This window comes from Triplophysa dalaica, chromosome 21 (genome assembly GCF_015846415.1).
Source record: "Triplophysa dalaica isolate WHDGS20190420 chromosome 21, ASM1584641v1, whole genome shotgun sequence".
NCBI lineage: Eukaryota > Metazoa > Chordata > Actinopteri > Cypriniformes > Nemacheilidae > Triplophysa > Triplophysa dalaica.
The window spans coordinates 1170001-1190000 of NC_079562.1; the positions used below are offsets into that span (position 1 = coordinate 1170001).

At 39.2% G+C, this 20000-nt stretch overlaps 1 protein-coding gene across 2 annotated transcripts in view; it reads right to left on the reverse strand.

Moving 5' to 3' along the window:
* The window catches only part of eml6 (EMAP like 6), a 31804-nt gene that overhangs the window by 2301 nt on the left and 9503 nt on the right, over nucleotides 1–20000 (reverse strand). Inside the window, exons 3-41 of one of the 2 annotated variants that reach the window (XM_056735236.1) lie at nucleotides 19589–19687; nucleotides 18829–18897; nucleotides 18259–18444; nucleotides 17889–18024; nucleotides 15915–16116; nucleotides 15659–15796; nucleotides 15321–15577; nucleotides 14841–15050; nucleotides 14590–14757; nucleotides 14352–14458; nucleotides 13328–13428; nucleotides 12981–13167; nucleotides 12796–12901; nucleotides 12514–12607; nucleotides 11574–11674; nucleotides 11209–11411; nucleotides 11021–11132; nucleotides 10787–10914; nucleotides 10442–10583; nucleotides 9155–9307; nucleotides 8883–9014; nucleotides 8470–8558; nucleotides 8227–8394; nucleotides 7867–8068; nucleotides 7657–7783; nucleotides 7456–7534; nucleotides 7250–7379; nucleotides 6254–6352; nucleotides 5960–5980; nucleotides 4251–4424; nucleotides 3958–4166; nucleotides 2638–2795; nucleotides 1282–1396; nucleotides 1006–1194; nucleotides 763–935; nucleotides 508–670; nucleotides 319–422; nucleotides 90–243; nucleotides 1–10 (exon numbers count right to left, since the gene is read on the reverse strand). The exon at nucleotides 1–10 is cut by the window's left edge and continues 91 nt beyond it. In XM_056735236.1, coding sequence (XP_056591214.1) covers nucleotides 1–10; nucleotides 90–243; nucleotides 319–422; nucleotides 508–670; nucleotides 763–935; nucleotides 1006–1194; nucleotides 1282–1396; nucleotides 2638–2795; nucleotides 3958–4166; nucleotides 4251–4424; nucleotides 5960–5980; nucleotides 6254–6352; nucleotides 7250–7379; nucleotides 7456–7534; nucleotides 7657–7783; nucleotides 7867–8068; nucleotides 8227–8394; nucleotides 8470–8558; nucleotides 8883–9014; nucleotides 9155–9307; nucleotides 10442–10583; nucleotides 10787–10914; nucleotides 11021–11132; nucleotides 11209–11411; nucleotides 11574–11674; nucleotides 12514–12607; nucleotides 12796–12901; nucleotides 12981–13167; nucleotides 13328–13428; nucleotides 14352–14458; nucleotides 14590–14757; nucleotides 14841–15050; nucleotides 15321–15577; nucleotides 15659–15796; nucleotides 15915–16116; nucleotides 17889–18024; nucleotides 18259–18444; nucleotides 18829–18897; nucleotides 19589–19687 — 5395 coding nt within the window. The remainder of the gene's footprint in view (nucleotides 11–89; nucleotides 244–318; nucleotides 423–507; nucleotides 671–762; nucleotides 936–1005; nucleotides 1195–1281; nucleotides 1397–2637; nucleotides 2796–3957; nucleotides 4167–4250; nucleotides 4425–5959; nucleotides 5981–6253; nucleotides 6353–7249; nucleotides 7380–7455; nucleotides 7535–7656; nucleotides 7784–7866; nucleotides 8069–8226; nucleotides 8395–8469; nucleotides 8559–8882; nucleotides 9015–9154; nucleotides 9308–10441; nucleotides 10584–10786; nucleotides 10915–11020; nucleotides 11133–11208; nucleotides 11412–11573; nucleotides 11675–12513; nucleotides 12608–12795; nucleotides 12902–12980; nucleotides 13168–13327; nucleotides 13429–14351; nucleotides 14459–14589; nucleotides 14758–14840; nucleotides 15051–15320; nucleotides 15578–15658; nucleotides 15797–15914; nucleotides 16117–17888; nucleotides 18025–18258; nucleotides 18445–18828; nucleotides 18898–19588; nucleotides 19688–20000) is intronic. The other variant, XM_056735237.1, reaches the window with a different exon arrangement.

Here is a 20000-nt window from a genome sequence, read left to right on the forward strand (position 1 = left end):
TGTGTTTGGCCTGTGAAGATGAAACACAAACCCTGAGTTCATTTCTAACTGGAGGAAACACATTCAACACTTTCACTCTGTCATCTTACAAATTTCTCCGCGCAGGGAAAGTCGAAGAGTTTGACGAGACCAAAATCATCTCCGGTGACCACGTTGAGCCCGGCGTGAGAGACACAGGCACAGTTGACATCGGCTTTCTCCGCATTACGAGGCCAGACACCCAAAACCTCATCGCCGAGAACACTGACACAACACACAGAATATTAACAACAGAGTATCACATGACTCTGTGAGGGACCGGGTGAAGCGTATCCTCACCTGGTCCACGTCGCCCAGGTGATCCTGTCAATCAAAAACTGTTCCGTCACCATCTTTCCACTGGGAACCTCATGCATCTGCCTCTTATAGGACCCGGTAGAGACCTTCAAACACAACAGCAACACTTCAGATTTCTGCAAGAGTTGTTTGCACATCACAGCTCGATATCTTTACAGAAATGATTTCCACCTCAATGTATTTGCTGTCGGCAGAGAAATCTAGTTGGATGACAAATCCAGGAATGTCTTTACAGTAGCCGATGCGGTTCAGAGACGGACCCAGAGTGAGGTCATAGAAGTCCACGGCACACTCCACTGACCCGACGGCTAACAGACGGTTATCAGAACTAAACCTGTTACCCACCCACGCATCAAACAATGCATTATTCACGTAATCCAACATTTGATTTCATCAGACAGAATTTCAAAGATTGTTTTCTCTGACCGTATGTCCTGGATGCAGACACTGCGGTCCCGCTTCTTCCCCCAGACCGTCAGCGAATTCACCAACAGCACGATAAACTCTCCGTTCTCCATCCCGATGGACACCATCTCACCGTTTGGACTGTACGCCGCACATTTGGCAGGGTGACCCAGACTGACTTTGTTCAGAAGTTTCTGCAAAAAAAGATCCAGTGTTTATACAGAATTATATACTCCCCCTCCTCCGTAACCCACAATGCCTCACTTTATCCGCCAGGTCCCAGATACGGATGGTTCCGTCGTCGCTGGCAGAAATAAACACATCTTTGGAGGGGTGGGCGGCCAGACCCCAGATGCGTCCCTGCGTGTGTCCGTTGATCATGGTGTTGGAGGCGGCGTTCTTCTCTCCCACCTCTATGATCTCTCCGTCTTTAGTTCCCACCAAAATTTTACCCTGTCGTCCACAAACCGCTCATTTAATACACAGAGCTCGCAGAAAAGCTCGACACAACGTGACTGAATATCAGACGTCATCGCTCACCTTTCCTCTGCAAACAGACCGGACGGTCTCGACGGGTAGTCCTGTCTCCAGCTGAAACGCCCGGCATCTCTTCATCTCCTGATCCCATAGTTTCACAGCACCTCCCTCTTTAGTCCTACAGATCAAACACACACATATCAGTGTCCTGAAACCCACAACACTCATAGAGAACATGAATCAATAAATGCATTTAACTGTCATTTATTCAGTGCATCTTGACCTTTCATTTTTAAGCACACCAGTAATATGGCAAAAACGTGATCTTACTGTAAACACTGTGCTGGATTAAAAACTAAACACACGTAGATGGTATCGACATTTAACTCAATTCCATTTGATTGATACAGTGCTTGCTTTACCGGAAAGAAATAAAAACAGAGGAGGTAGAATACAATACAGAACACAGTTTTAAAGAAAGAGTTCGACCATTCTAATAAAGCAATGTTCATGACATTTCAAGGATTCTCAAAGTAGGGGGCGCAACCCATGGTGGGGGCGGAGGAGGATGTGAAAGCAAGGGCGAGATCATTTCCAGAAATCAATTCTTTTATAATGATTAGAAATCATTAAAGTCATTTTATCCATAACCTTTACAAAATATAAGTACATTTCTCATTTCCGTCCCCTTGATCGTGACCCCTGAGGATGTGAGACGGTTGTGTTCTTTTGTGTTTTTATTATGCTTGTGTTTGGATAGACCTGCATGTGCACCATTGCGTGCAAGGTTTGTATACTTTAGAATTTTGTGAAATGATCGAGAAGGTTTAATGATCAAATTACAAAGATCACACAGGTTGTACATTTTATAACTGATCATTACAAACAGCAGCAAAATGAAAAATTGAAATGTGAAAAACCTTTATGATGGACTGAGAAAAAGTCACACGAGTTTGGAGCAAAAATAAAAGAAAATGTAAATAACATCGATAACAAATGATCAGCGCTCAATGTTGTACAAGGTGTGCAAACTGATTGAAATTTGACCATCTGTTGATATAGTTCATGGTTTATGTAAAAGAAAGAGTAAAGAAATGAGTAAATTACTATAAAATAATATTATATTAGACTGTGTTCTTTTGTGTTGTCATTGTGCACGTTTGGATAGACCTTATTAGCACAACGTTTGGTATACTTTAACCAATATAGTGCGGGTCTCGGGTCACTGGCACTGTTATTTTGGGGTCGTGGGTTGAAAGGTTTGGGATCCCCTGCTCTTAACCTATCTTATATGAGCAGTCTCCCAGTGGCGAGGAACCAAAATGTTTAGGCCGTGATAATAATAGAGTCATAGTGTAACTGTGTGCCTTCATGAATAAAAGGACACACATGTATATGTGAACACACAGAGTTACTCACGGTCTCTCTTTGCCTCCGGTCACTATGAGTCCATCTCTGAGCGTGGTGTACATGGTGAACACGGGTCCGGTGTGAGCTTTAGCCACCACACGCACCAGAAAATGATCTCGCCACACGTACACGTCACCGTTTATAGCCCCGGTGAACGTCAAGTTACTCTGCACCAAACAAACAAACAGGCTCACACATTCAAATATACAGCCTTTAAATCAGTAATGTTATGTGTATTGTATATAATATTATATCAATTCAGCAGATTTTCAAACACTACCCAGAATTCATTTATATAGCAAATTTGTTTTATAGACAGTTTCATCGGACGCGCGCGCCGGGACTGCCGTTAACTTCAGGTCTGTGTTTGGATAGTGCCTAGTAATATAACTAATATTTATATTTGTAGTATTATTGTATTGTATAATAGTTGTATTAAAGAAACGATTAGTTGAATTTTGTTGTATTTTTATTTTATTAAATAATCGATTTGTTGAATGGGTCCTGTAGTTTAGGTGGGATTTAAAGTCCCCGTGAACCGGAAGTTGCGATAGTTTTAACTTCCATATTGATACATTTACATTTAGGCATTTGGCAGACGCTTTTATCCAAAGCGACTTACATTGCTTTTTATCCTATACGTTTTACATAGGTATTTGCAATCCCCTGGGATCAAACCCACAACCTTGCGTTGTTGTAAACTACAGGTCAGGAAAGAATTTTACGCATTTCCGAGTGAAATTGGATTTAAAACAGAAAAATAGTGGGCGTGGCTGTCGTCTTTCTCTGCGATTTGATTGGACATATGAACCAGCCGTCACATTTTGAAACGGACCTGGCAGCAGACCGAGAGTTGAAGGGGCGGAGTTAACAGATGCTCCGCCCAAGCCGTCATTTATGATGGATAGTCATTACAGGACGGAGGTGCATTTTCAGATTTTAACTGAATATTATGAGGGCACAGGAATTTAAAAAGAGAATGACCCACATTGCTCAACTATTTACATTACACGCAGCAATATTTCATGAAAAAATAGGCATTGTCATTTTTTATTTCACTGGGACTTTAAAGAAACCCTGTGGTACACTGATATCTAGTGGTTGAGCTTGGTATTGCAGTCTAAATTCAATATATTGTAGAGTCAAGTTTAGCCAGTTTCTTTTGCTTGTCATCAGAAATAATCAACATATTTTATGTACAGTAACTAAAGTAGTTCTGTAAACGATGCTTAGAAATACAAACTAAGACAATCCGCCTCAAATGGCATGATGGGAACTGTACGTGTTTCTGGTGTACCGTATAATAATCCAATACCAAGTGTGACTCACAGCTCCAAACGCTACCGACAGCATGGTCTGCATACGAGCGTCCTCCACCGTTCCCATCACTCCTTTCTTATAAAGCAGAGATCCTCCCACCAGAGTCCAGAACTTAATGTGTTTAATTCCCACAGACACAAACTGAGTGTCAGAGTCGGGCCGGAACTCCACCACGAAGATCCGATCCACGTGACCTCCCTTACTGCAAACTTTACCGCCTGAAAACACACCAGAACATCTGGTTGTCCGTCGTTTTTCGCCTAAATTGACCCACACATCTGTCATTGACCACAGACACGCACCTTCCTGCCAGCGCCACACAGTGATGGTGTGTTCAGGATCCACCCCCACAGACAGCAGGAGTTTTCCGGTGGCACTGAAGTTGACGTATCCGACACCTTTAGCGTGAGAGCAGCGGAGCACAGACAGCGTCTGTTTACTCATAGCGTCCCAAACGTGAATGGAAGGGGCCAGACCTACAGAAACACACATCAAAAATCAGTTAAACATCTGAAAAGTAAAATGATAAAACACTCGGAGCAAACACAATGTAAAGTTAGATGTTTATTTCAGTCGTGAGGAAAAACAGGAGACAGGAAACAGACAGAAACACGGTCAAGCCAATCTGCTGCAGGACGCTTCATGCAAACACGAGAACATACAGTAAACTTCTTTACTAAAACAGGAAAAAGGGAGGATTGATTCAGATCAAATTCTAAAATCAGTGGTGTTCACTTTTTGATACAAGATATTATTCGATGCAACAGTAATAAACAGAACTGATATTAATATTATATTTCTATTTAGGAGTTTTAGGGCCAAGCAATAAAAAAACAATTGAACCATATCGATATTAAAGTCATTACAATGAGAGATTAAACCTGCAGTTTTTCAAGATTAAAAGTTGAAATAAAAAGTTGAGAATAAACTCAATACATTTCGGGAATAAAGTTGTTGTTTTTTTGAGAAAAAATCGGTTAAATAAGCGAAATAAAATGTAAAGAATAAACTCATTATAATAAAGTCCTTTTGTTTTGAGAAAAATTACGAAATAATGCTGAAAATAAACAAAGTTTTTCGTTAAAATAAGAGATTTAAAAGTTATCTTGATGTTTTATACATTCTTTAACACCAACTGCATGCATTGCAGCGGCCGTTCAGGAGCGACCACAAGGACTTTATTCTCAAAGTATAGATAGTTCCATCCATCCATCCATTTTCTACCGCTTATCCGAACAGTATAGATAGTTAACTCTCGAAATATTATTTTGAGTTTTTTTCACAAAATGTAATGATATTTCTCTCGAAAAGCAACAACTTTATCCTAAAAATGTATTGAGTTTATTCTCAACATTTTATTTTAACTTTTTTCCTCTAAAAATTGTGGATTTAATCTTGCATAGTAATGACTTTAATATCGACATGGTTCTATTATTTTTTTATTGATTGGCCTTAATACTCTTCCGTATATTTCCTGGGTTAATTAAATATTCCAGGTTACAAATTTTAATGTCCTATTACATCTGTGACACGCTGTCCATTATCACAGATATTCATTTAGACTCATCAGTTTTGTTAAAATACTTTTGTTTCCTTTTTTTCATTTAAATAGTCCTTTGAAAAGAGTCATACTTGTACATTAAATTCGTATGTATTCTTATGTGTATACATTTAGCTGAACGTAAAAAAATGTGTTAAACTTAATTTCTTGTTTCGCTTTTTCTTTGTTTATTATTTTTTTGATCATTGGCAGACTTTCTGTAGCAGTAGATTAATGACTCCTAGTAATCTGCCATAAATTGTAAAATCATATTAGTCTCACCTTAACGTGTACGTTGTTAATGTTAAAGTTTAATGTCAAGTTATCAGAAGCTGTTCACTGTGATTATATACCGAACCTGGAAAAGTAAACTTTTTAGTAAACATGTGTGAGTTGCGTCTGTGTTGGAGAGCTGGAGTTTTCGGAGAGGAACACTAAAGATCAAATCACAGGAGGCTGATGGTGTCATACCTGGCAGATCGGTGATGTCGCCTGTGTGGTGATGTGTTGGATGAGAGGATGAGAGAGTGATAAATCAAAAACAGCCATGAGAAGAACCGCTCACAGCGCCAACGCAGAATTCCCCAGAGATTAGAGTTATTCGCCAAAAATTGTAATAAACACAACAAGCAAGCAGCTGAACGCAGCACACCAAAGCAAAACTGAAGCAAATTAAATGATTACGATGGCAAAAAAATGACACAAATTTGCATTAGAAAAAATGAGATTTGAGTAGAAGCCCAAAAATCTTTCATTCACACTTACCGATCTGACCCGTGGCAATGATGTTTTGATATTTGGGGTGTTGATTGACAGTTAGACAGAGGATGTCATCCGTGTGCTCGAGATAAAAGCTCTGAGTACCTGAAATACATCACATGACAAAACATGAATGAAATAAAGATGAACTGTTAATTATATAGATAATATATAGATATATTAATTTGAGGTGCAGTTCCACATGAGGCCTCTAGAGGTCAGCAGTAGAGAACATTGATGGAACACACACACACACACACACACACACACAAAGACTCTGGCTGGCCGATCTTTCTAAAATCTTATTAAGACTATTGTGCTGAAAATATAATTTGACAAAATATGGTGAAAATTAAGATAAAAGCAGCAATGGTTTTAGAGTACTAAAGAAACTATCAAGAAAACAAAGCATGACAAATGGTGTTAAACGATCAAATAATCTTCTCCATCACCCTAAGAGGAATATTTTTGTTATGCTTCATTTATTAAAATGTAGGAAATTGTCATCATGCCTACATTGTTTTTGCACTAAATGAATGAATGAATGAATGAAAAAATTCATGTTTTTAATTCGATTAAAAAAACAAGAGAATTTCCTTGAGAAACGCATTTATGTAAGATCAAAATAAACTTAGTGTATGTCTGCCAGAAGGGAAAGAGAAATAAACTTAAATTAAACGTTCTAAATTATGTTCAAACAAGTTTATTTTTCTTACCCCACTGGCAGATGTTTTTCTACGTTACGCATAATTTACTTGCAGTTTTTAATTTCAGAAAAGCAGAACTTATATCGTGTGTCGTTTAGCTTTATCACTTGATTTAGGTTTTTTTAAGACAAAAATATGACTTGAGTTCTCTCTTAAACACTCTTTTGAAAAATGGAGTCAAAAGCAAGAACATCTCGATCTATATAGTCTGGAAGTAGGACATTTGGGACGCAGCGTGACTAAATAAAGCGGACAGAGATGAGTGTTTAACAGAGAAATGCTGAAGACACTCTACCAGCCGAGAGATTCTGAATGATGGCAGCAGCGGCCGTGTGGAAGATGATATCCGCTCCATCATTGAGGTAGTGAAGGTTATTCCGACAATCAAAGCCCCTGTAACCAAACACATGATCCAGAGACAGCTCCTGCAAACACACACATGTCACGTTTACACGCTGAGCAGCATTAGCATCAATCCAGATATTTGTGTCTATCACTCGCCTCCACGAGTTTCTTCTTTTTTGTGATGTTGTTCTTCACCACTTTTTCCGGCAGCGGTGCGGCACGACTCACCGGAGGTCTGATCAAAAAATGATCACGTTTAAAAAACAAAGCAACCTGTGTTTTGAGTCTAACTAGCACGTATCTGACACAGACAAGATCACTCCCAGAATGCATTGTGTGTGTGAAATCTATGGATACCTTTCATCCACCTGAACCTCTGTTTGTTGTTGGTGCGGTTTCACACCCGTCATCTGTCTAATACTAGCAGCGTAGATCTTTGTGGTGTAGTCCATGTTCTTTTCACGTGCCACGTCACTGTCGTATCCTAAACACACACACACAATTGAGTCAATTAATAATCTACATTAATATCACTTAACGGAGATACACGCGAACACAAAACATCACCTCCATCTTCATCTGCATCATCATCTGATTCCTCGCTGTCTACGGCTTTGCTTTCTCGTGGACCGATCCCCTCTCGAGCCCAGATCATGAGGGCGGTGTCGGCTCCGCCCACCGACAGCAGCATGGCATCGTCACTGGACCATCTTACATTTGTCACGTTGGCACTATGAGCCACGTACTTTTTAAACTTGGCAAATTGGCCCTTTATTGAAGGAACAGCGCAGAATTAGAACAGTGAAACTGAGCTTAAGTTTTGACAAGACAAGGATTTGATCCTATGGATTGAGAATTTGTTAAACCCCGACAAACCGGACGAGTGTATGTTTGGCCTCTTCTAAAAGAGTAACTGAGCTTTCAGACCTTGCATGGAAAGCCGAAGAGTTTGACGAAACCGAAGTCATCTCCGGTGGCCAGCAGCTTCTTGTCTTTGGTAAGTGAAGAGGCGTTTACAAAGCTGAGAGTAGGCCAGATGCCCTCACACGTGGAGCCCAGCACAGACGTCCAAGTGGCCCATTCCATCTTCTCAAACTGGACACAAACACAGATGAGCACACACGGATGACACTGGAGGGATTCATACAGTTATCTAAAGTTTGTCTGGACCTCTGACGTGCTGATGGTTTGTCTTCGTCCACGTGGAGATTCAAAAAACAACTGCTCTTTAGCACCGGTGTTGACTTGAAGCAGTTTTCCTGCATTAGAGCAAAACAACACAAAACAACATTTGTTAAGGTATCAACTCAATTTATCATGTGTGTTATTATAAAACATGTCCATGCTTCTTTAAAGATTTTAAAAAGCTTGACCGATGGCCGGTCCCCACGATTCAAATGGATTACTAAACATAATAAATGATGTCTATTTGAAAATGTATAAAGTTGTCTGTGATGGTGAGGTTTTAAGGTTGGGTTAAGGGAAGGCAATAAAATATACAGGTTGTCCAGTATAAAAACATTACGCCTATGGAAAGTCCCCACAATGTATAAAAATAAACTGTGTGTGTGTATTTTTTTTACCGCGGACGTCCCAGTCGACATGCGTGATGCAGCTGGACGCTCCTTTACAGATGCCCACCCTCTTACTGGTCAGAACATTATAAATGTCCACAAATGAGTCATGAGAAGCCACAGACAGATATTTACCAGCATCTAAAGAAAAAACGCACATTTAGTAGATATTTCAAATGAAAATGGGAAAAAATAATAAAGAGAACGATTTCTTGCAGTGATTCTAATCAAGATATTAGGAAACAATGTGTGGATACTGATGTGAAGTGTTTGGCGTTTACCCTGAGAGAATCTGATGTCAGAGATGATCTCCTTCCTGTGGTGAAAGGTCACCATATCCTCCAGTGTGTCAGCGTTCACCACCAGAAAACTGCCATCATTCAGACCCACAGCTAAAGCTTTACCATCAGGTGAGAAGGCACAGCACCTACCACCTACACACACACACAAACATGAACAAAACCATACATACAAATACACATAAAAACACACAAGCGTGCATCCAAACACATGTTCAAATGCACATAAAAACACACAAGCGTGCATCAAAACACATGTACAAATGCACATAAAAACACACAAGCGTGCATCAAAACACATGTACAAATACACATAAAAACACACAAGCGTGCATCCAAACACATGTTCAAATGCACATAAAAACACACAAGCGTGCATCAAAACACATGTTCAAATGCACATAAAAACACACAAGCGTGCATCAAAACACATGTACAAATACACAGAAAAACACACAAGCGTGCATCCAAACACATGTTCAAATGCACATAAAAACACACAAGCGTGCATCAAAACACATGTACAAATGCACATAAAAACACACAAGCGTGCATCAAAAATATGCAAAAATACACAGAAAAACACACAAGCGTTCATCCAAACACATGTTCAAATGCACATAAAAACACACAAGCGTGCATCAAAACACATGTACAAATGCACATAAAAACACACAAGCGTGCATCAAAACACATGTACAAATGCACATAAAAACACACAAGCGTGCATCAAAAATATGCAAAAATACACTGAAAAACACACAAGCATGAATCAAAACACATGTACAAATGCACATAAAAACACACAAGTGTGCATAAAAAATATGCAAAAATACACTGAAAAACACACAAGCGTGCATCCAAACACATGCATAAATGCACATAAAAACACACAAGCATGCATCAAAAATGTGCAAAAATACACGGAAAAACACACAAGCATGAATCAACACACATGCACAAATGCAGAGACAAACACATGCGCATGCATCAAAAATATGCACAAATACGCTGAAAAACACACAAGCATGCATCAATCCACATGCACAGAAAAAGCATTCACAGAACTACATACACGTGCACAAAACCATGCATAAAAACACACTTAAACGCATAAGCACATACAAAATCATGTTAACAGAAACACACACACAAAAAAGAATACACAAAAACACACTTACAAACGCATAGAAACACACCGACACACACAAAATCTCCAGAAACACATGCCTGAAGTTTTGTGTTTGAACGTGTGTGATAGTTGTGTACCTTTTTTAAGTTTGCGCACAGCTACCATGCGGTGATTGGCCGAGAGCTCCCAGATGCGCAGGGTTTTATCATCACTGACGGTGGCACATATGGGCAGCAGTGGATGAGCAGACAGACCCCACACCTCACCCTCCATATGACCCTAAACACACACAATCCATACATGAACATTCAGCCTGTTGAATACGTTTTTTATCTATGAATAACAGTTTAGATGTCGTAAATCAGTCTATTCATCTGTCTGTGAGAGTTCAACAGAATAAATTCAACAGACGTGTGTGATCGAGGTTAAAAACGAATCTTTGTTTGTTTTTTCGCCTGACAGAGACCCTGTCAGTAACACACCTGTACCAGTAAAGTCATTGGGCCGCTCTTGTCGATTTCCAGGATCTCTCCATTTTTGGTGCCCACCAGGATGTGGCCGTGACCCAGCGTAATGGCTCTGATGGAGGGGTTATCTTCTAGAAGCAGTCCTAAAATCAAAACAGACCCGTTCACAACACCACAACTGTAGATTTTCAAGCTCATGAATGATAAAACATTGATAGTCGATCAAAATCCATCGACGGATCCTTGTACCCTTAGAGGACGGGGAGAGAGCCGCTCTCTTGATGGCGTATGTCTTCAAACATCTCTCAAACATGTCGTCCCACAATTCCACAACGCCGTCTTTACCTCCCGTCACGAATCCCTAAAGCGCAGAATTAATTGTGAATACGAGCTAAAATCACACTGCACACTAGAAGATGTTCTCATGTCAAACGCACCTTATCCAGAGAACACATGGCAAACACTGGGCCATCGTGAGACTTGATGCTTTTCATGAGCGTCGTGTCTTTCCAGATGTAGACGTCACCGCTGGTGGCCCCGGAGAACACCAGATCTTCTGAGCGGCCGTAACAGGCGGACATCATGGTCTCCTGCCTGCCAAGATTTCCAAAGATGCCCCTCTTGAATGTGAGTCCTCCACCTGCATTCAGACGTCTTGATTTATCATGGGACCTCATGACGACATAAGCAATTCACCACTAAAGCTAAAGCATCTAAAAAGCAAGACACTTCTACGTGTTTGGTGATTTTTAGCAATAATAACAAATATATGTTTTATCATGAGGGGATTTAACACGTTTACCTGTGTGCAGCCAGAACTTGATGTGCTTCATGCCCACTGTGACCAGTTTGTCCATGCGGAACGGGTTTCCTTTCACCACAAAGATCTTATCCCTGTGACCTCTGCAGGAGAGACAGACGTCTCCTTCATTTCACACACACATTAAAATGCACGTGCATACGCACACACACATGAAAATGCACGCACACACGCATCTAAACGCACGCACACATGCACACGCACATCAAACACACAAACAAACACTTGCACGCATACACGGCAGACACACGTGGAGACAGTTCATTGCCGTAATGATTTTTATACTGTACAAACTGCATATTTTATATAAATTTTATCTTCTTTTATCTTTTGCATATTTAGATTTTCAAAAAATATCGTTCTATACGATTAACAAGCTTTTACCCACAGTGATCTTAATTTTGGAACCCAAGGTGACACAAATCCCCATGAGTTGGTGTGCATTCAGGTTTACGTCTCTCTCTCTCACACACACACACACACACACACACACACACACATGGGGACAGTCCATAGGTGTAATGATTTCATACTTTATCCACTACCCTAAAGATCATAGAAAACTTTTTGCATTTTTACATTTGAAACAAATGCTGTTCTGTAAGATTGATAAGCCATGACACCTTGAGACACCATGAGTTGGTTTGCATTCTGGTTAAGGATAAAGGATAAAGAAACAAGAACACGCACACACAGTGATTTTATACTGTACAAACTGTATATTTTATAAACATTTTTTTGTCTTTTGCATTTTTAGATTTTCAAAAAAATATTGTTCAGTTCGATTTATACGTTTTTTTGCCCATAGGGACCTCAGTTTTGGTCCCCACAGTGACACAAGTCCCCATGAGTTGGTGTGTATTCAGGTTTATGTCACACACACCCACACATTGAGTTTAACTCTTGATCAGGTTTGCTGTACCTTGCTTTGGCCAACTTTTCGCCTTTTTTCCAGTCCCAGATGACTATGGAATGATCTTCATCGATTCCCACTGACACAAGACTCTTTCCATCTCCTGCATCACACACAAAAACATACTCTGGTATAGTGACGTCAACATTACATTATATACAATCGCAAAAATATTCTTTTTAAATCCTTCAAAACAACAATGATCATAGTACTTTGATAAAAACACGCTTCCTGATATAACATCATTAAACTGAACTCAAATGAGACTGACAGGCTGAACGCGGGTCTGACCTGTGAACTCCAGCGCACACACACCCCTCTGATGTTGACCCTTCAGAAGAGACAAACATCTCAGTGTTTGGATGTCCCACACGTGGATGGCGGGATCTCGACCCACCTGAAACACAAAGCACATTTGAATGAACAGCTCCAGAAAGACAGTGGCATCTTATTATGTTGTGGGTGTGATCAGGCACCTGTCCAGTGGCCACATAGTCCTTGAGCGGATGTACGGTCAGACTGAGAATGTCATCATCGTGTCCCAGATAAAACCTCTGTGTGTGCTGCTGTCTGTTATACACCACGGCCACAGCGGCCACGTGATACACCACTTCACCCGTCTGCGTGTAAAACAGATTATTCCTGCAGTCACAACCCCTGTACCTGAAACACACACATCATCATCTTCATCAGAATCCGTCATTTATGAATCAACAGTTTCATAAAATACATATTGTTACATGTAACACCATGAAAGAATTCTGCACAGACACAAATCTGATTTGAAGATATATGTAGAGGTAACAGAATATGACAAATGTACCCGTGGACGAACTGCAAGCGAAGGCCCTCGTCTGGAGCTTTCTGTCTCTTCAGAGATCCAGTCAGCTTCTTCTTCAGCTGAGGAAGATCTTCCTTATAAACCTGCGGGTGTTTGAGTAAGATGTTAACACTTAATTGCTTAAAAGACACAAAAAGTGCCAAACAAAATGTGCCAAATAAAGGAATAAAAAAAATGAGTATATCAGCGTTAAAGGAGTCATCCGACGCGATTTTGTGTTTTCCTGTATCTTTGGTGTGTTACAAGTCATTCATCCATATATTCTATTAGACACGTAAAATTGCTAAAATGTAAGTCTTAAACCAAAAGAGATGTTTTATTTAAAGGCGGAGGCTCATCCAAACCTGCCTAAAACGCCTGACCCACATTTCTACGTCAGTTTGTGAGAAGCGTTGAAGACACCGCCCAAAATACGCAAAGAGAAAAGTTGTGTCTATTCCCGCTGTAGTGGGATAAAATTAGAAATCAGTGCTTAAGTTTTATTTACAACACTGTTCCAAAACAGCACAAGTCCAAAATCTGAGTGTGTGCAGCACATTCACACATGGTTGTGCACAAAGGTTGGATGCAACAAATGCCTCGCTATTATATGTTTTATTGACTTTGTCGCGTTGGGTCAAAGGCAGCTCGAGAAGTAAGCTATAGTTAGCTCATAATTAAACCTGATCGTTTTTACAAAATAAAACCTTACCGTTTTGTTAATATATGCTGTCAAAGTCGCGCTGGCAAAGTTAGCTATAGTTAGCTCATAATTAAACCTGATCGTTTTTACAAAATAAAACCTTACCGTTTTGTTAATATATGCTGTCAAAGTCGCGCTGGCAAAGTTAGCTATAGTTAGCAAATTGTTTAATCTTATAGTTTATAAGAATATACCTTACCGATCGGATACGCTCTGCTGTAAAAATTGCACTGGCAAAGTTAGCAATCAGCTTACTCAAAATGTATAATCGGGCACGAACTCACACGGGTACCGGTGACATTATCAGCTGTGTGTGTCTCTTGCCTGACGTTCGTAGTTCATCTGGGCTTCCTGCTCAATGTCTGAGTCCAGCTCGGGAACGTCCGAGAGATCCGAATCCGACTCGCCACTGTTGGAATCAGCGTATCCCTCTGTCAACACAAAACATTTCACATTATTCACAAATACCTATTATCACGAATACTTTATTCCGATTGATCAGTTGAGACATTCTACAGTCTGTCAATCGGGATACTGCCAGTCATCTAGACGAAGGAATCACCTTGCAGCAGCGGCTCCAGAACTCCATTCATGACTCCTTCTGGCAGAAACCTCCACTGGAACACCGAGTGATCCGCTCCGCCCGTGCTCAGAACCCACTGCAGGTCATGTGACCAGCGCACATTGGTCACGTGGGCGGAATGGCCGATGTATTTCTTAAATTTTGCAGCTGAAAGGAGGAGAATTCTACATTAGTGATCACGCATCCCAGTGCATGATGATGATATCTCTGTGTGGATAGTTGGCTCGGACCTTTTTTAAGACACGGGAATCTTAAGAGCTTCACGAGACCGAAGTCGTCACCCGTCACCATCACTGCGCTGCTGTAGTTGGCGTCCACAGAATTGATGTCATTGACATTGGAATATTTGGGCCAGATTCCGTTCACCTCCGGTCCGAGAACACACGTCCACGTCATCCAGTGAATGCCTTTGGCTTCCTCTTTAGGCAGAAATTTACCGGCTGAAGAGATAGAGTTTTCTTATTATCATCTTTCAGAGTTCTGTACATTTAACATTTATACAATAATATGAATGAAAAGGTCAAACAATTTAGATTTGGGTAAATTTGATGAGAAATGTTTGAGTTGATATTGAGACTTTTGATTGCAGACTTGACAAATCCGAGTTCAGTTTGACAGTTTGCAAAATTTCTGACTCATTTTCTCAGGATTTCTGTTTGTTCTTCATTTAATAACTTATTCTTTCTCATGGGCTGATTTATCAGTCTTACTTGGCATCCTGTAGAAGATTCGTTCTCCGGCTCCGTCATTGGTCTGCAGGAATCGACTGTCCACAGACCAGTCCAGATGAGTTATGAAGCAGGTGGATTTGTTGCATTCTCCAACTTTCTTATATCGCTGGGCCACGGCGTAGATATCCACAAACCCATCATTAGAGCCCACGGCCAGATACGAGCCATCGGGTGAGAACTTCAGCTCATGAATGACCTCCTTTCTGTCCTTGATGTGGACCACCTCCGTCATGTCTCTATGAAAACAAGAGAAGTCGTTAATGGTGATCATGTGAGAATGAGGAGATGAACTCTCATTTGGTTCTGAATTTGTTTACCTGACACGTAGAACTGTAAAAGATCCGTCCTTCATCCCGAGAGCGAGCTGAGAGCCGTCGTTGTTGAAGGACACGCTGCGTACAGCTTCCTCCATGTTACAGCGAGCGATCAGCGTGTGTTCAGACAAACTCCAGAGTCTGAGAAAGATGAAGATAACAACTGAGAGACATTACATTTGGATGAAAGATATTTAAGACAAAGCTTTTTTTTCTCGGGTGAATGTGGATAATAAGTGAAATTGAGGTGTTGACTAACCGTACGGATCGATCGTCACTGCCGGTCACAGCCAGCGGTTGTTTGGGATGCAGATCGAGGGCCCACAGCTCGCCCTCAGAGTGACCCTGCATGATCAACAGCGGCTTGTCTCGGTCTCTCACCATCACCTCAAAGATCTCACTGTCTTGTGTTCCCGCCAGGATCCGGTCAGCCCTCCAACACACGCTGCGGATCGACAGCCCTGAAAGAAGAGAGACAGATGCAAAATATATTAAATCTTAAACTATTCAAACATTTAAAAACATTTAAAAGCCCCAAATGTTATTTTAAAAACCTTGAAATAAATTAGAAATGCTGCCTTGGCAAATTTAAGAAGAGGTACTTCAATTATTAAGTGAAAATAAAAAGTAAACTAAAACGTTCATTATAAATATATATGGCAATATTATAAATAAATAACAAAATGACAAAACTACATATCAAAACAGTTTAAACTGTTACTTAAATTGACATTAAAATAATATTTTATAAATGATATAAAAATATATGACAAAAATCAAATTATATTATGCAGCAATATTATAAATAAATAAAAAATGACAAAAGTACATAACAAAATTGCTAAAAATGTAACCAAAATGAACATGAAAAAATAATTTGATAAATTATATAATATTTTATAAAATAAATTATATAAAAATTATATGAAATGTATATAGCAACATTATAAATTAATAATAAAAGTATATATCAAAATTCTAAAAATGTATTTAAAATGTATATGAAATATTGTATAAAATAAATAAATAAATGATATAGCAATATTATAAATAAATAATAAATTACAAAAATGCATAACAAAATTGCTAAAAATTTTACTAAAATTCTAAAAATTATATAAAATGCTATAAACAAATTATACAGCAATATTATAAATAAATAACAAAATGACAAAAGTTCATTTCAAAATTGCTAAAAGTGTAACTAAAAATAAAACATAAAACTAAAAGCCAATTCAAAATATAAATAAAATACAACAGAAAAATGTTTTTGGGCCACCATCAGTATTAATTAAACGGGTATGACAAATCTAGCATAAAAAAGTACAAGTATGTTGTCTGATTCTAACCACACAACAGACAGAAGAACAGCAGGAGAGATGTGAACCACACGCACCAATGAGCACATGAGAAATCTATAACATCTCCAACATCCTCACAGGAGTCCAGACAGAGGAGAACAGAAACCCAGAGGAGCATCGCAGCGGTGGATCATTCATAGCTCTGGAGTTTTCCCATGTGTTTTCTTCATCTCAGAGATGTTAAGTAACCATAGCAGTATTCAATTCTCTATATTGTTTTAATCAAAGTTTGTGGTTTGTATTAAGGAATTGTGATACTATTATACACAAAATAAACATGAATGTGACAATTATTGGCGTACATTAAGAGTATAGAGCCATATCATAACGTGAATAGCTGTGGGTCAGAAACTGTGGTTTTGAAAGATGAGAAATGTTCGAGTTTATATTGAGATGTCTGACTTTTGATTTGATTGCTGCGGAGGGGAAACAGTTGAGATTTAAATGTAAGTCTGTTGTCATCTGATCTGATCTGATCATCTGCTGTGAAACACTGTAAGATTTACTTTGGACCACAACACTGTCACTCTGTCGATGAATGAGCTGATGATGTTGCCATGGTGACAGAATCCCTCATATACGATTTCCATCACCATCATATGGAGTTAGATGAGGGATTTTATTCTGTATTATTAATTCTATTATATTTCATTGAATCACTGCCTGCCGGTTAGTTTAAAACTAGTTGATTTATTTCACACTTAGTAGTTTTCATTTCCTCCAAGCTGATTTAAACATTCAGTTCAGTTTCATAAATGTTCAGAGAATGTTACATTCCTAAACCTCCACAAAGCAAATGAAACTCATTTCAATGATCAAAAAACTAACACGTTTTTTAAATTATATAAATCATTTAAATTCATCTTTAATACCTTTATAACCTTGCTCAGCCTCCCTGAGGTCGATCTTAGTGATGGGTTTAAAATCCACATCCCACAGCCTGACACATCCGTCACGACCGCCGGTGGCGAAACCTTCTTCACATGAGTGCATGCTGAAGATCCCAGCCTACAGAACAAGAGGTCAGATTCATCACCTCACAGCATCATCACACCGGCTGCACACACAATACTGCAGCAGTACTGTCAAACAGTGTAAGGGTGACTTTATTCAGTTGACATACTTTCATGTAAAGGGATCATTTACACCAAAACAAATATTATGTCCTCATTCAACATCATATTGGTGAAGCCTGTACGATGTGTATGTGACAGTGTCATACGTGATGTGTGTTTAACTCACTCCGTGTGCCGCCTGTATCGTTCGCGTCAGGTTCAACCCCTTCCACACATAAATGTCTCCATTCAGAGCGCCGGAATACGTCACTTCATCTTTCGCCGTCGCTAAACACAGAATAGTTTGCAGGTCCCCCGTCTTTCCAAAAATCCCTCGTTTTGGCGTCAGTGCATTTCCACATAATGTCCAGAACTATGACGAATAAAAGATTGCAGTTGTTGAACAACAATCTGTGAAGTCTGGACGCAGAACAATCATGAAGTCCAGAGTGATATGAGTTTGTGTTCTGTCATAATTTTTCAGTATGTTAACAGATTTAAGAAAATAACTGCATCGCAGATAAAAAAAGAATAAAGCAGGAATGTTTTTTATTTTATATAATTCAATGTAATAAAATATTATCCCTGTTGAAAAAAACTGAATATACTGGTTTAGTATGTTTTGATGGTTTGTGATGGTTTAAGCTGGTCATGTGCTGGTTTAAGCAGGTCAAACCAGCATCAAAACAGACCTAACCTAGCATATTTTTTTTTTTTTTCAAAAGGGACAATATTGTTTTTTAGAGGTTGGACTTACTTTAATGTGCTTGACTCCACAGCTCACCAGTCTGTGCTGGAGAAACGGATCCCAGGAAATATCAAAGATCTGAAACCGCAAACAAAGACTTGATATTTCCTGACAGAGAGAAAGATCTACAGTACAGTCATCAAAATGACCTGAATTTGTTATTATATCTAGATATGCCTCGTGTCCATTCCATGAAATGTAATAATCCATAAACATTTCTTGATTTCCTCAATTTTAAACTTTATTTATTTGCTTTTATATTTGGTGGTCAGATTTTTAAATGACTTAAGAATCGTTAGGCAATCTAACATAAAAAAGAGAGAGAGAGTGGGACAGAGAGAGAGAGAGCCAGAGAGAGAGAGCGAGCCGTGACCTGATGTTTACAATATATGTTCATAACAATATATGATTATTTAAATCTCAACACTGCGTGTGTGTGTGTGTGTGTTTGCGCGGTTGTGCGTGTGTGTGCGTGCTTGCATTTGTCTATCAGACACTTAGTTTATGCATTGCAATGTATGAAAAGCTTCTATGTGCTGTAATTAACTTAATCTATTATATACAAAAAAAACAGTTATTCAATGTGTCCTGTTATTGAGGTGTAGTAGCGTCTGTTGCTATGGAAACACATTCTGTCTGTGTTACAGTAACTGTATGGATGTATGCTGCTTTGAACTTACAATGCAGTCGTTTCTCTGGCTGTTTTATTACATTATTACTGAAAATCTGGTCTCAGCAGATTTGATGTAATTAATTGCACAGTTCTTACCCTATCAGAATGTCCCGTTGCGTTGGCAAGGACCCGCCCTTTTTTCCAGTCCCAAACACACACAGTGTTTTTGGCATCAAGTCCGATGGAAGCTAAACGCTGATCAAGCACAACACGAGACGGAAAAACACAGAAGAATGAAATATTGAGAAGCAGCGCTGGCTAAATATGCCATATAACTCACATTGAAGGATTTAGATTTAAAGATGATAAAAGAACTTGAAGAAAGATTTTTTGTATTATTTTGTGTATACTGAATATGATAACAGTGGTCCTCAACAAACTGTTGAGATAAAAAGTGTTTGTCCAAACAGCTGTTTATTATTAAAAAGGTTAGATGTTTTAGTGTTGGCTGACTTTTAATGCTGTTGTTGTCGTCATTGTTACAAGGTGGATTACCTGTTCTAGATCA